The sequence below is a fragment of the Chiloscyllium punctatum genome, chromosome 1 (assembly GCF_047496795.1).
Source record: "Chiloscyllium punctatum isolate Juve2018m chromosome 1, sChiPun1.3, whole genome shotgun sequence".
Taxonomy (NCBI): domain Eukaryota; kingdom Metazoa; phylum Chordata; class Chondrichthyes; order Orectolobiformes; family Hemiscylliidae; genus Chiloscyllium; species Chiloscyllium punctatum.
In genome coordinates this window covers 113,681,306-113,693,541 of record NC_092739.1, presented here as the reverse complement: position 1 = coordinate 113,693,541, position 12,236 = coordinate 113,681,306, and the positions used below count along the sequence as shown (strand labels likewise).

The 12,236-nt window shown below is 40.8% G+C and overlaps 1 protein-coding gene across 1 annotated transcript in view; it reads left to right on the top strand.

The window, feature by feature from the left end:
* LOC140478889 (protein FAM221B-like) overlaps nt 1-12,017 on the top strand; it is a 54,222-nt gene extending 42,205 nt beyond the window's left edge. Inside the window, exons 6-8 of the mRNA XM_072572479.1 lie at nt 3,347-3,550; nt 4,139-4,258; nt 10,979-12,017. Of these exons, the coding sequence (XP_072428580.1) occupies nt 3,347-3,550; nt 4,139-4,258; nt 10,979-11,154 (500 nt within the window). The 3' untranslated portion in view covers nt 11,155-12,017. The remainder of the gene's footprint in view (nt 1-3,346; nt 3,551-4,138; nt 4,259-10,978) is intronic.
* Nucleotides 12,018-12,236: the final 219 nt, after the last annotated feature.

Here is a 12,236-nt window from a genome sequence, read left to right as displayed (position 1 = left end):
ATATAAGACAGGACCTTCGGCACTGGGAGGATCTTCCGATAGTTTGGTTGGGTGGAATAGCTCTGGTTAAAATGAATGTTCTTCCTCGTCTATTATATCCCATATGAATGCTCCCTTTGATGCTGCCAAGGCAAGCACTACGGAGGTTTTACAGTTGGCTTGAATCTTTTATCTGGCATCATAGGCGACCTCTTATTAGGTTGGATAAATTGCAGCTTCTGCAGGAGAGGGACGGTCTGGATTGCCTAGACTTTAAGAAATAGCAATTGACTTCCTGACAAACCTATGTGGCTGACTGGGCCTGCCAGGACCTGCGATCAATCTGGTTGGACATTGAGACCTCCCAAACAAAATGCCCCCTCATTAATTTGTTGTTTATGGACAAGATGAGAACTATTATGGACCACTGCAGAAACCTGATTGTCCTAAACATAATTAAAGCATGGAGAATGATATGGCAGGGTGAGAGCAATTTACAAAAAACTTCCCCTTCATCCCATAGTGGGAATGTTGGGATTCCAGCCAGGGGCAATGACTCTGGCTTTAAGTTCTGAGAATCTAGAGGAACCTCCTGTTTGGGAAATTTATTTTATGGTGAGGTCATGATGTCTTCAAGCAGCTGAATCCGAAATTTGAGCTACCTAGGAGAGACCTCTTTCACTACTTCCAGGTTAGAGACATTAAACAAAAAAGACAACATTGATGGTTAGTCCCTACAAGTCAGATATGGAGAGGAGTGCGCGCCGGTATATGGGCGCCCTCTTGGTTAGTACTCTCTACCACTTGTTAGGAAGTAATATCATGAAGGACATTGAGCATTTATGCAGAATCTGGACTCAAGAATTGGGGTGGAAATCTTGGAGGAGATGTGGGAGAATATTTGGAAAAATGTTAGGAAAATTTTGATTTGCAATAGGGCCCAGGCTATCCAATTGAAAGTACTCCACAGGACTCACTTGGCATTGGAACGGCTTGCAAAATTCAAGATAGGAGTATCCCCAATGTGCCCCAAGTGTAAAATGGATGTTGGAGCTCTTACTCATTGCTGTGGTCATGCCACAAGCTTCGCACGTATTGGGGTGCCGCAGCAAGTGTTTTGGCAGAGGTCTTAGGAACTGAGGTTAAGTTGGATCCGGTATCCCTCCTTTTGGGTCTTCCAGATCTCCCCTCTTTGGACATGCATGGGAAGAAATTGTTTAATATTCTTTCATTTTGTGCGAGGAAGAACATTCTAATGAGCTGGGTGACAGATCCCCCAGGCCTTTCGGGCTGGCATAGGTTAGTTAAGGAGCACACATCTCAGACTTCCTTACAAGTGTGGTGCCCCAGAAAACGGAACTGTTTTACAGAACATGGGGCCCTTCTTGAATTAGATTGATGCAGAATTATTAGCTGTACTGATCAGGGCCTTTGTGTAGCTGTGAGGGCTATGTCTGGCGGTCTACGGGCCCCTGGGGGCGAAGAATCCTGAACAAATACGTGTTTGCTTACTAATGCTCCCAGTGGTGGGAAGCTTCGGTGAGATTGCGCTGAGTGTAGTAATTTAATTTAATAGAATATGATTTAAGTTACCTTGGTATAACTTGGTTTAATTTTATTTTGTTTGTTTATTTATTTTTATTTTTCTTTGTTATTTATTGAATTGTAGTTTTTGTAGGGGAGTTTTTTTCTTTTCTCCCATTTCGGTAGATTGTGGAGTAGAGAAGTAGTTTGATTCCTATTATTGTTATTATAATTACAAAGTTGTTACACAATTTTGTAGTGGTTTTGTAATTTTGTAAAAAAACTTAATCTTTTCTTTCCTCAATAAAAAATATTTATAAAAACAAGTAAGCTGGCACAGATTACCTAAATTCTGCTTCTTTGACTCAAATCTAATGGTTAACTTGTAATCACTGTCAATCTCAGCATAGCAGTTACAATTAACCCATTTATATTTAAGTATTTCAGAGAAATATTCACTTATTTCAAAGGAGCTAGGGGTTGGGAAGTTTGTATTCTCCAAAACGGAGACTCAATAGCTAATGAATAAGGAAGAGCTTGATGGAACAATTATACATGGATTCAAGAAGAAACATGATGGGATAACTGAACTCTTTCCATCTGCACTTGTTTATAGCAGGAATCACATTTTAAATTTTATCCCAACTACAAGATTAGCAGTTTGATTTATTTATACATGTCTTATTCCCCGATTAAATTAATTACAATTCATAGCTGAACATACGAATATAAGAAACAGGAGTAGGAGAAGGCCATATAAGGTGGCACAATAGATCAGTGGTTAGTACAGTTGTGTCACAGTGCGTTGGACCCAGTTCAATCCCACCCTCAGGCAACTGTCTGTATGGAGTTTGCACATTTTCCCTATGTCTGCATGGGTTACCTCCAGATGCTCTGGTTTCCTCCCCACAGTCCAAACTAAATTGCCCATAGTGTCCATGGATGGGCAGGCTAGGTGGGTTAGCCATGGGAAATGCAGGGTTATAGGATTGGATGGGAGGGATGCTCTTCAGAGGGTCAATATGGACCAGTATACACTGATTTTCCTTTATTCACCCTGCTAGTTACATCTTCAAGAACTGAAATAAATTTAGGTCAAGCATAATTTCATTTTTATAAAACCATGTTAACATTGCCGATTTTGCTGTGATTTTTAAAGTGTGCTGTTATCATTTCCTTTGTAATGGATTGTAACGTTTTCCTGAATAACTGTCCCTAGTTATTGCCTATTTTCTCTGTCCCTCCTTTCTTGAATAATCGGAATTGCATTTACTGACTTTGAATCCTGGAATCTAGTAAGTATCGGAAAGTCACAATCAATTTTATTATTTTCTTTACAGTTACTTTCTTTAGAGTGCTAGAATCCAGGTTTTGTTTGATTTTAATCTTTTTTTTCCAGCACACTTTGTTTATTGGTATTAATTATTTGCAGTTCTTCATTCTTATTAGACCCTTGCTTCCCTACCAATCCTGTTCTTTTGTGTTTTCTACTTGAAACTTTAATTCTATTTCCTTCTCCACAGATGCTGCCAGATCTGCTGAGTTTCTGTTTTTATTTCAGATTTTCAGCACCTACAGTTGTTCTTGCTGATTAAACCAGAATGCAGCTAGGAGACTCAGGCATTGAATTCAGCCTGCCCAATTCTTCTGGCCATGGCTGGAAAATCAGGAACACTACAGAGTATACAGTACTGCCTATTCTGCTTGACTTTCTAAGCTGCACTCTGTGCAAGACGGGGACTAGAAGTGAAGTTCCTGTGTTTGAGGATGAATCTTATCAATTTGAAAGATGACCTCCTGCAATTTGCTGTGTTGCTGAGTTCTCCTTATTCCTTTGCAACAGGCACAAGTGTTCGAGTGCCCTGTGCAGTTGCTGGTTGCCAATGTAGAGCCTATAACTTCATCCCTTCCCGTCCTGAAGATGTCGGTGAATTCTGGCTGAGAAAACGAAGAAATTTTGACCCAAGGACGTGGAGAGCTAAATGTCGATGTAAACATAACCATGAGGAGCACAATACTGATGGAATCCATAGTTGCAAGATTGGGGGTAAGTCAACGTGTGAAACATCTATTATTAATGGGTTTGGATGCGATTTCTGGTATCTACACAGTGAGTCAGTTAACAATCCTTCATTGGAAAAATAGATTACACTGTTCCATCATTCGAATCACTTATATTAATAAAATGTGAGAAAATAGATAAAGCAAAGTCACTATAGTATGGAGCAAACATCAGGAACCATGCAGGGTATCTCCAGAGTGATACTTGTTATCTTGGTGCACAATACCCATAAGAGTGTGATCAGGTAGTTAGTGAGATGAGTTGAGTGAGATATGGTGAGAGGCATGTTCTAAAGGTTTTCCCTAGGTATACATTTCAACCAAAATGTTGCTACATGTAACCTTCATTTTGTGCAACAGCAGTCTATCCAATGGTATTCAGTAAAGAATAAGAAATTAAGAGAAACTTCCCCAACTCAGTAAAATACATTGTTGCTCTGCAACAATGAAGTTTGAATGATATTTAATAGTACAAGTTTAAAATCTAATAATATTTTAGTATAAAAATATCCACCAAAAATTGTACCATACAATTGATTTAAACTGTGTTTTAATCTATATGCTCTTTAAACAGGTTGCCCTTGCCAAGGTTTTGATTCTAATTTCCTCTGTGCAGCCTGTGATAAACATTGGGAACAACATCAAACATTCTTTGAAACAGAAGCACATAGAAAAGAAGCCGGGCTCCCATATGGTAAGGAGGTGACACTGTAGTTGACCATGTTTGTTCATGTTCTCACATACAGGAAAATGGAGAAATATCATGAGCCATGATACTTCTGTTTTCTCTGCTCCATTATTCTCTTTCTTTAAATTTCTCTCTCACATTATTCAAGTGTTCAGAATTAGAAACTATAGTTGCATAGGAGTCAAATGGTTTTGTATAGATTTAGTAAAACATTGTAGCTTTTGCACTCCATGGTCTATTTAGAAAAACCAACAAAAGCACCAGATTTAGTATAACAAATTTACAACCATGGCTTTGTCAGGAAATTACACAGTGGTTGTTTATATTACAATGTCAGCTCTGCTTCTTTGGATGCTGCATAGGGCCAGCTTCAAACAGCATCATCCAAAAGACTTGAATCTCACAAACACCATTGACAACAATTCTGTGTACAAGTGAGAATAATAGTGATGAATTCTTTTGGCTCCTGGTTTTTATTTCGAGATTGAAAAATGACAAAATCTTGCAGTAGATTAGTATCAATCAATTCACTTGTACTAATGTGCTATTTTATCCAGACAAATGTGCTTCGATATCAGAAAAATTAAAGTTTGCATGGAATGATAGATATTTCTTCATTTTTAATTGAAACTAACAACTTTTACAAATGTCCACTATCGAGGGAATTATAGGCTAGTGAAATACTTCAATTGTTGAATATCTGAAAAATAAATAGGAAATTCTGGAAAAACTCCACAGGTTGAGCAGCATATATGGACAAACAAACAGAGCCAACACTGTAGATCTGTACTCCACATTAGTTCTGATGGTCATTGATCTCTGATTCTGTGTCCATAGATGCTGCCAGATGGGCTGAGCATTTCCAACACCTGCCAGGTGGACTGCAGTGGTTCAAGAAGGCAGCTCACTACTTTCTCAAGGACAATAGTGCTGGCAATTCCCACACCCCACAAATGAATAATAATTTTTAAAAAAGAGTAATATGGAATGGTTTATTGAAGGAAATATACAAAGATTAATCACAACCAAAGGGCACTAAAGACATCACCTTTATTACCTTCACTGACTGACGCAAAAGATTTCATTGAATTTATTAAGGCACTTTAGCAATGACATATTCATAAAGATCCCATTCTGGACCAGATTTAGCACTTTTGGTTTCAGAACATTTCCCCCCTTCATCCTTCTCTCCATCCACTGAACTGGATATTCAGAACTTTATTAATGATCTGATGCCAGTTTGTACACTAACAGCATGTCCTCATTTGATAATGAAACCATATTCCATGCTAATAAGCTGTATTCTTTACAAAGGCAACTGGACACTACTCCATACTTTATTGATCCACAAATTAACATCATCATCTTATTTCCAACTACTGTCATGGCCCTACACAAACACTCCTCCAGGAAGTGGGATTTTGGCCTGGTTTTAATTTAAGAACTACCATAGGCTTTAACTTAATTTTGCTGGTCAAGTTGGCAAGTTGTCTCCTCATGTGCTGTGATGGTAAGCAAAACTATTTTGTAATCTTTTCACTCCACCATTTAGCTGCTGGGTCAATCAAAATTCATGGATGTTGCAAATGTGACTTGATGGAAACTTTTAAAAAATTACTTTTTGATGATGAATTGCTGGAAGCTAGTCATTTTGGCAACAACTTTGGTGGCTTCTGAGCAATCGTGGTCATCTGCTGATAAACATTTTTGTACCATAAAGCGACAACACAAACCAGCTGTTACTGTTACATTTATTAGAGACAAAGTAACCACAGATGCTGGAATCCAAGAGAGATAAACATGAGGCTGAAAGAATAGAGCAAGCCAAGGACATCAGGAAGTGGAGAAGTCAACATTTTGTGTGTAACATTTCTTGCCACATGGCATGCTTTCATAACAGCCAAATCATTTTCACCCATGAAAGGTTACCACTAGTAGCTTTTCTTTTCCCCCAACTCACCATTATCTATCCCTTAGTCTCTCTGATGCTGTTCTCTCTCTGAGCTCTATCTTGACCTATTGTTTACTCTCCCCACACCCCCATCTTTCCTGAAAGAGCATCCACTAGTTTTAAAACAGTGTTCACTAGTTCTAGATTCACTCAAGAGGAAAAGTCCTTTCCATCTCCATCACGTCAAGACCATCCACAATCTTACACATTTAAATCAAATTACCCCTCACTATTCTAAATTCTAGTGGAAACAGGTCAATCCTGTCCAACCTTTCCTCATTCAAAAGCCCACTCGTTCCAGGAATCAATCTAGAAATCCTTCTCTGAACCACATAAAATGTGCTTACATTATTCTTTAAATTAGGAGATAATTGGGTGCAGGTGTCCCAGAGATCTCCTATGAAACAATCTGCAAGAAGGAGATACTGCACTCAGTATTCAAAACATGGTCTCACCAAGGCTTTACATAAGCATCAAATCCTTATTTTTGTGTTCAATTCTTCTCATAATAAAGGATGACATCACTTCTTGATAACGTGTTGTACCTGCATACTAGCCTTTTGTGACTTATGCAGTAGAACACCTAAATCTCTCTGTACCCATTCTCCATTTAAGTAATTAGGAGAAAGTGAGGACTGCAGATGCTGGACTTTAGAGTCAAGAAGGTGGTGCTGAAAAAGCATAGCAGGTCAGGCAGCATCTAAGGAGTAGGAGAATCCACGTTTCAGATACAAGCCCTTCATCAGAAATGAGGCTGTTGGCTGGCGGCACTGAGAGATAAATGGGAGGGGGCTGGGGTTGGGTGATTGGGGCGGAATACTGGATTAGTAGTGCTGGAAGAGCACAGCAGTTCAGGCAGCATCCAACGAGCAACGAAATCGACGTTTCGGGCAAAAGCCCTTCATCAGGAATAAAGGCAGTGAGCCTGAAGCGTGGAGAGATAAGCTAGAGGAGGGTGGGGGTGGGGAGAGAGTAGCATAGAGTACAATGGGTGAGTGGGGGAGGAGATGAAGGTGATAGGTCAAGGAGGAGAGGGTGGAGTGGATAGGTGGAAAAGGAGATAGGCAGGTTCGACAAGTCCGGACCAGTCAAGGAGAGTGTGCTGAGCTGGAAGTTTGAAACTAGGATGAGGTGGGGGAAGGGGAAATGAGGAAGCTGTTGAAGTCCACATTGATGCCCTGGGGTTGAAGTGTTCCGAGGCGGAAGATGAGGCGTTCTTCCTCCAGGCGTCGGGTGGTGAGGGAGCGGCGGTGAAGGAGGCCCAGGACCTCCATGTCCTCGGCAGAGTGGGAGGGGGAGTTGAAATGTTGGGCCACGGGGCGGTTTGGTTGATTGGTGCGGGTGTCTCGGAGATGTTCCCTAAAGCACTCTGCTAAGAGGCGTCCAGTCTCCCCAATGTAGAGGAGACCACATCGGGAGCAACGGATACAATAAATGATATTAGTGGATGTGCAGAAGACCCGCAGTCCTCACCTTCCACCCCACCAACCTCCGCATACATCGCACCATCCTATGCTACTTCCATCACCTCCAAACGGACCTTATCCTGAGAGGTGATGGGGAGTGGTGTGGGCACAGGTTTTGCACTTCCTGCAGTGGCAGAGAAAGGAGCCAGGAATGGGGTGTGGGCTTGTGGGGGGTGTGGGCTTGTGGGGGGCATGGACCAGACAAGGGAGTTGTGGAGGGAATGGTTTCTCCGGAATGCTGATAGGGTTGGGGAGCGAAATATATCTCCATCCAAAGCCCCAAAGGATCCTTCCACATCTGACAGAAATTTACCTGTACCTCTACCAATGTCATCTACTGTATCCGTTGCACCTGATGTGGTCTCCTCTACATTGGGGAGATATGACGCCATCTCAGATTGTTTCAGAGAACATCTCTGGGACACCTGCCCCCACCAACCCCATAGCTGAACACTTCAACTCCCCCTCCCACTGTGTCAAGGACATGCAGATTCTGGGCCGCCGCCTCCACCACCAAACCATTACCACCCGACACCTGGAGGAAGAATGCCTCATATTCCGCTCTGAGACCCTGAAACCACACAGGATAAATGTGGATTTCAACAGTTTCCTCATTTCCCCTCCCCCCACATTACCCCATTCCCAATTCTCCAACTCGGCACCGCCTTCCTGACCTGTCCATCATCTTTCCCATCTATCCGCTCCACCTCCCCCTCCAATCTATCACATTCATCTACCTATCGCTTTCTCAACTACCTTTCCCCCAACCCCACTCCCCTCCCATTTATCTCTTAGCTCCCCAGCCCACAAGCCTCATTCCTGATGAAGGGCTCGTGCTCGAAACATCGATTCTCCTGCTCCTCAGATGCTGCCTGACCTATGCTTCTCCAACACCAGACTTTCTACTCCATTTAAGTAATATTCTATATTTTTACTTTTCCTGCTAAAGTGAACAACTTTATATTTTCCAAAAATTTTCCAATGTTCTACTCCATCTGCCAGATTTTTCCCCACTCACTTAAATAAGTTGCAGTTGGCCATTGATAGCTTATGTTGTCTTCACGACATACTTTGGGGTTGTCTGCAAGTTTAGCGAACCATGCTTTCCCTCCCTCTGTCAAAATGAACATTGTAAATTGTAAAAGGTTGAGCTAGCACAGATCCCTGTAGGAGTCTTATTGTCCATCCTGCCAATCAGATAAAGACCAATTTATGCACACTCTGCTATAGTCTCTGTCTACTTGCTCCCCTTTATCCACAGCACATGCTGCTACTTCAAAGAACTTCAATGAATAAAGTCACAGAATTATACAGCATGGAAACAGACTCTTTGGTCCAACTCGTCCGTACCAACCATGTTTCCCAAACTAAACTAGTTGAGTTTGCCTGCATTTGGCCCTTTTCCCTCTAAACCTTTCCTATTCATGTACCTGTCCAAATCTCTTTTAAATGTTGTAAACAAAGCTGTATCCATCACTGGTTAATCATAACCTCCCTTTGATAAAACCATGCTGACCTTTGCTGATTACCTTTTGTATTTTCTCAATGTTCTTTTTAAGATTGATTCTGACACTTTCTTCATGACAGACGTCAGATTAATCGGCCAATAGTTTCTTGTTACTGACTCCCCTTTCTTGAACAGGAGAGTTTTGTTTGATACGTTCCAATCTGATGGAACCTTTCCTGAATCTAGGGAATTTTGGAAAGTTAACAGCACCAAATCTACATCTCATCAGCAACCTGTTTTAGATGTATGTCTAGACTTTATTGTCACATGTACTCGGGTGCAAAGTGTCCAAAGTTGCTATTCTCCAGCATCATCTTCGTACACAAAAGACAGTATTAAAAACAGAAACAGAAAGAAAAGAAACAGCCAAAAGTAAAGGAAATGTCCACATCACTCCCCCACCTCTGCCATGAGTCGTCACCACAAGATAAACAAGGTCAGAAGGCTCCTCCTTTAGTTATAAATGCTCAGATGCCCTAAGTCCCTGCACGCTGCCTCCACCATCAGGTACCAGGACCCGGCCATGGTCTGGAGCTGTACCACCGCCGCCATTGGAATCCTATCACTATCCTTTGGTGCCATCTTACCTGCACTGACGTCATCACCGCCATGAGTCCAGGCTGGGGATGACCTCGACAATACAAACACTGCTGAAGCTGCCGGCTCCCAGACTGGGCTCTAACCTGATGCTGGGCCCACCACAATGAAGCAGCTGGCATCTCGTTCTGGCTTAAGTTGCTGCCACTGGTGCCTCCTGGGACCACCAAAGGAACCGCTGCTGCTGGCACTCCAGGAAAGGAGACTGTTCCTGCCAAGATCCTACGGTAAAATCCATCTGAACTCAGACTTGTCAGTTTACAGTTCCATCAGTTTACTTAGTGCCTCTTGACTCATGATTGTAGTTTCACCAGATTCCTCTCTCCCTTCCACCCTCTGATCTTCTGCTATTATGGGAATGTTTTGTTTGCATCCTCTATCGTGAACACAGAAGCAAAATTTCACCTACCATTTCCTTTTTATCTATTATCAGTTTCCCATTTTCATTCTCAAGGGAACCGACATTCCCTTTACTTACACCTTTCCTTTTGAAAACTGTCCCTGAACAAAGAGCTGCTTATGGATGAGAAGGTTGACAGCACTGTCAATGACATGTTCCATTACTCAGTGTATATTTCAGCCTTGACCTTTACACTCAGTTGCAGGGCTTCATGGATTATGATGGGAATGCTCATGGTGTGTTCTGCTCTCTCTCTTTTTTTTAATTGTTCACCACTCTTCATGACTGGATGTGGCATCCACTGTAAAGCTTTGTTTTGATTCATTAATTGTGAAATTGTATTGTTCAGATTGCTTGTGTTTCTACACAGCTGCTTGCCCTATTGACACAGATCCCAAAACTCGTTCTGAGGACACTGTAAATATTGAGGGTTTATCATTACACAATCTCCTATGCAATGGGGAAGGTCTGTGAATAAGTAGAAATGTGATGATATTTCATTCCATAATACATAATGTGTCAGTTACACATAGCATCTGTCATCAGTGTAACAGCTTGTTTTAATGATACAGCAGCTATAATTTTGCAGTCCATGCTGTCAACAGGGACCTCATCCATTGGCAGTGCAAGTTGGAAATACCAAAAGTCTACCAGTTTTTAACTGTGAAAATAAGTGATTGGAAACACTGGTTCAGGAGGCACACAGATTTCCTGTTTACACTGCCAGAATCCGAGACTTCCCACCCAAACATTACATCCAGAACGTTCGTGATTCCTAATATTTTTATTATTAACATGGTTTCAGGTGAAGCTTACCTGCCTTTTGCAGAAATGCCCAACTTACGAAATGCCGTCCTGTCAGGGAATGAGGAGGATGATTCTGCATATCAAGCCATTACTAGTGGCACTGGATCCTATTCTCGTTTAGGGCCTTCTTCCAAACCAGCCTGGCCTGCTTTACCACCAAACAGGGATCCATAAGGGATTTGAGCAATCTGTAATTAGCATCTATTGATATCACTGTCTGAATAAAATTCATGTCATCATTTTTTTCTGGTTTTGTTGAAGATCCATAACGTTTATAACTCACTTTTTAAAAACTGATAGCAGTACTTGAATGAGCATTTAATACTTTTGGAAAGCAGTTTATAAAAGTAAACTGATCAATCTATTGAAACATGTGTACCCACAAAGCACCTGGAAACATTTTGCCCCCTGTATTTTGTTTAACATGCCAATTAGCATATCACATTGTTGAACATAGTGGCAGTTCACAAGATGTTAACAGATAAAAATGACTATTGAACAAAACTTAATTCATCTGCCCAGAAAGATCTTAACGTCTGCCGGCCATAGCAACCGATAGTTTTTTAATTTATCGAGGGCTTTTCTCCCGTCTCCTTCTTTATACAGAGGATTATTCCTTAAATATGTTGGTATTCATGAGAAAAAGAATTTCTTCACATCAATCCAAAATTGGCCTTTTACTAGTTTGAACCTATGTTCCCCCTTGTTGTATTAAAACAGCTTAACTTAACATACTATGCTGATTTGTTCCTGCTAAAATATGGTTAGCTAACTGACACCTGGAGCAATAAAATAACATTTGAGGGAGGCTAGTTCACTTGTTTACTTCTAACTTGTGAGAAGATTTTAAAATACTTACTCAAGCTCTATGTGTCTGATGCACTACTAAACAAGAAGTCACCAAGTGAGCTAGCTGTCACTTAACTATTTGCGTAATTGTGATCAAACAATGTTTAAAAATGTCAGTTTTTATTATTTTCTCTAGCATTTTAAAAATCCTTGATATTTTTAAGCATGGTAATTTTGTACATTGTATACTTAACCACTTAAACTAAGTTTATCACAAAAAGTGATCTTTTTAATTGGAATTTCTGGCAAATTACTTGTGAACAACCTCATTTTAAAAGTCTGAAATTAATTTTAAAGAAACTATACAGAACCAGATATTTGTTTCATGTTGTACATTGGTCAGTTTCCCCTTGGTAAATTGTACTTTTTTAATATTGAAGAGGTTTGGTAAGATACCTACTAATGAC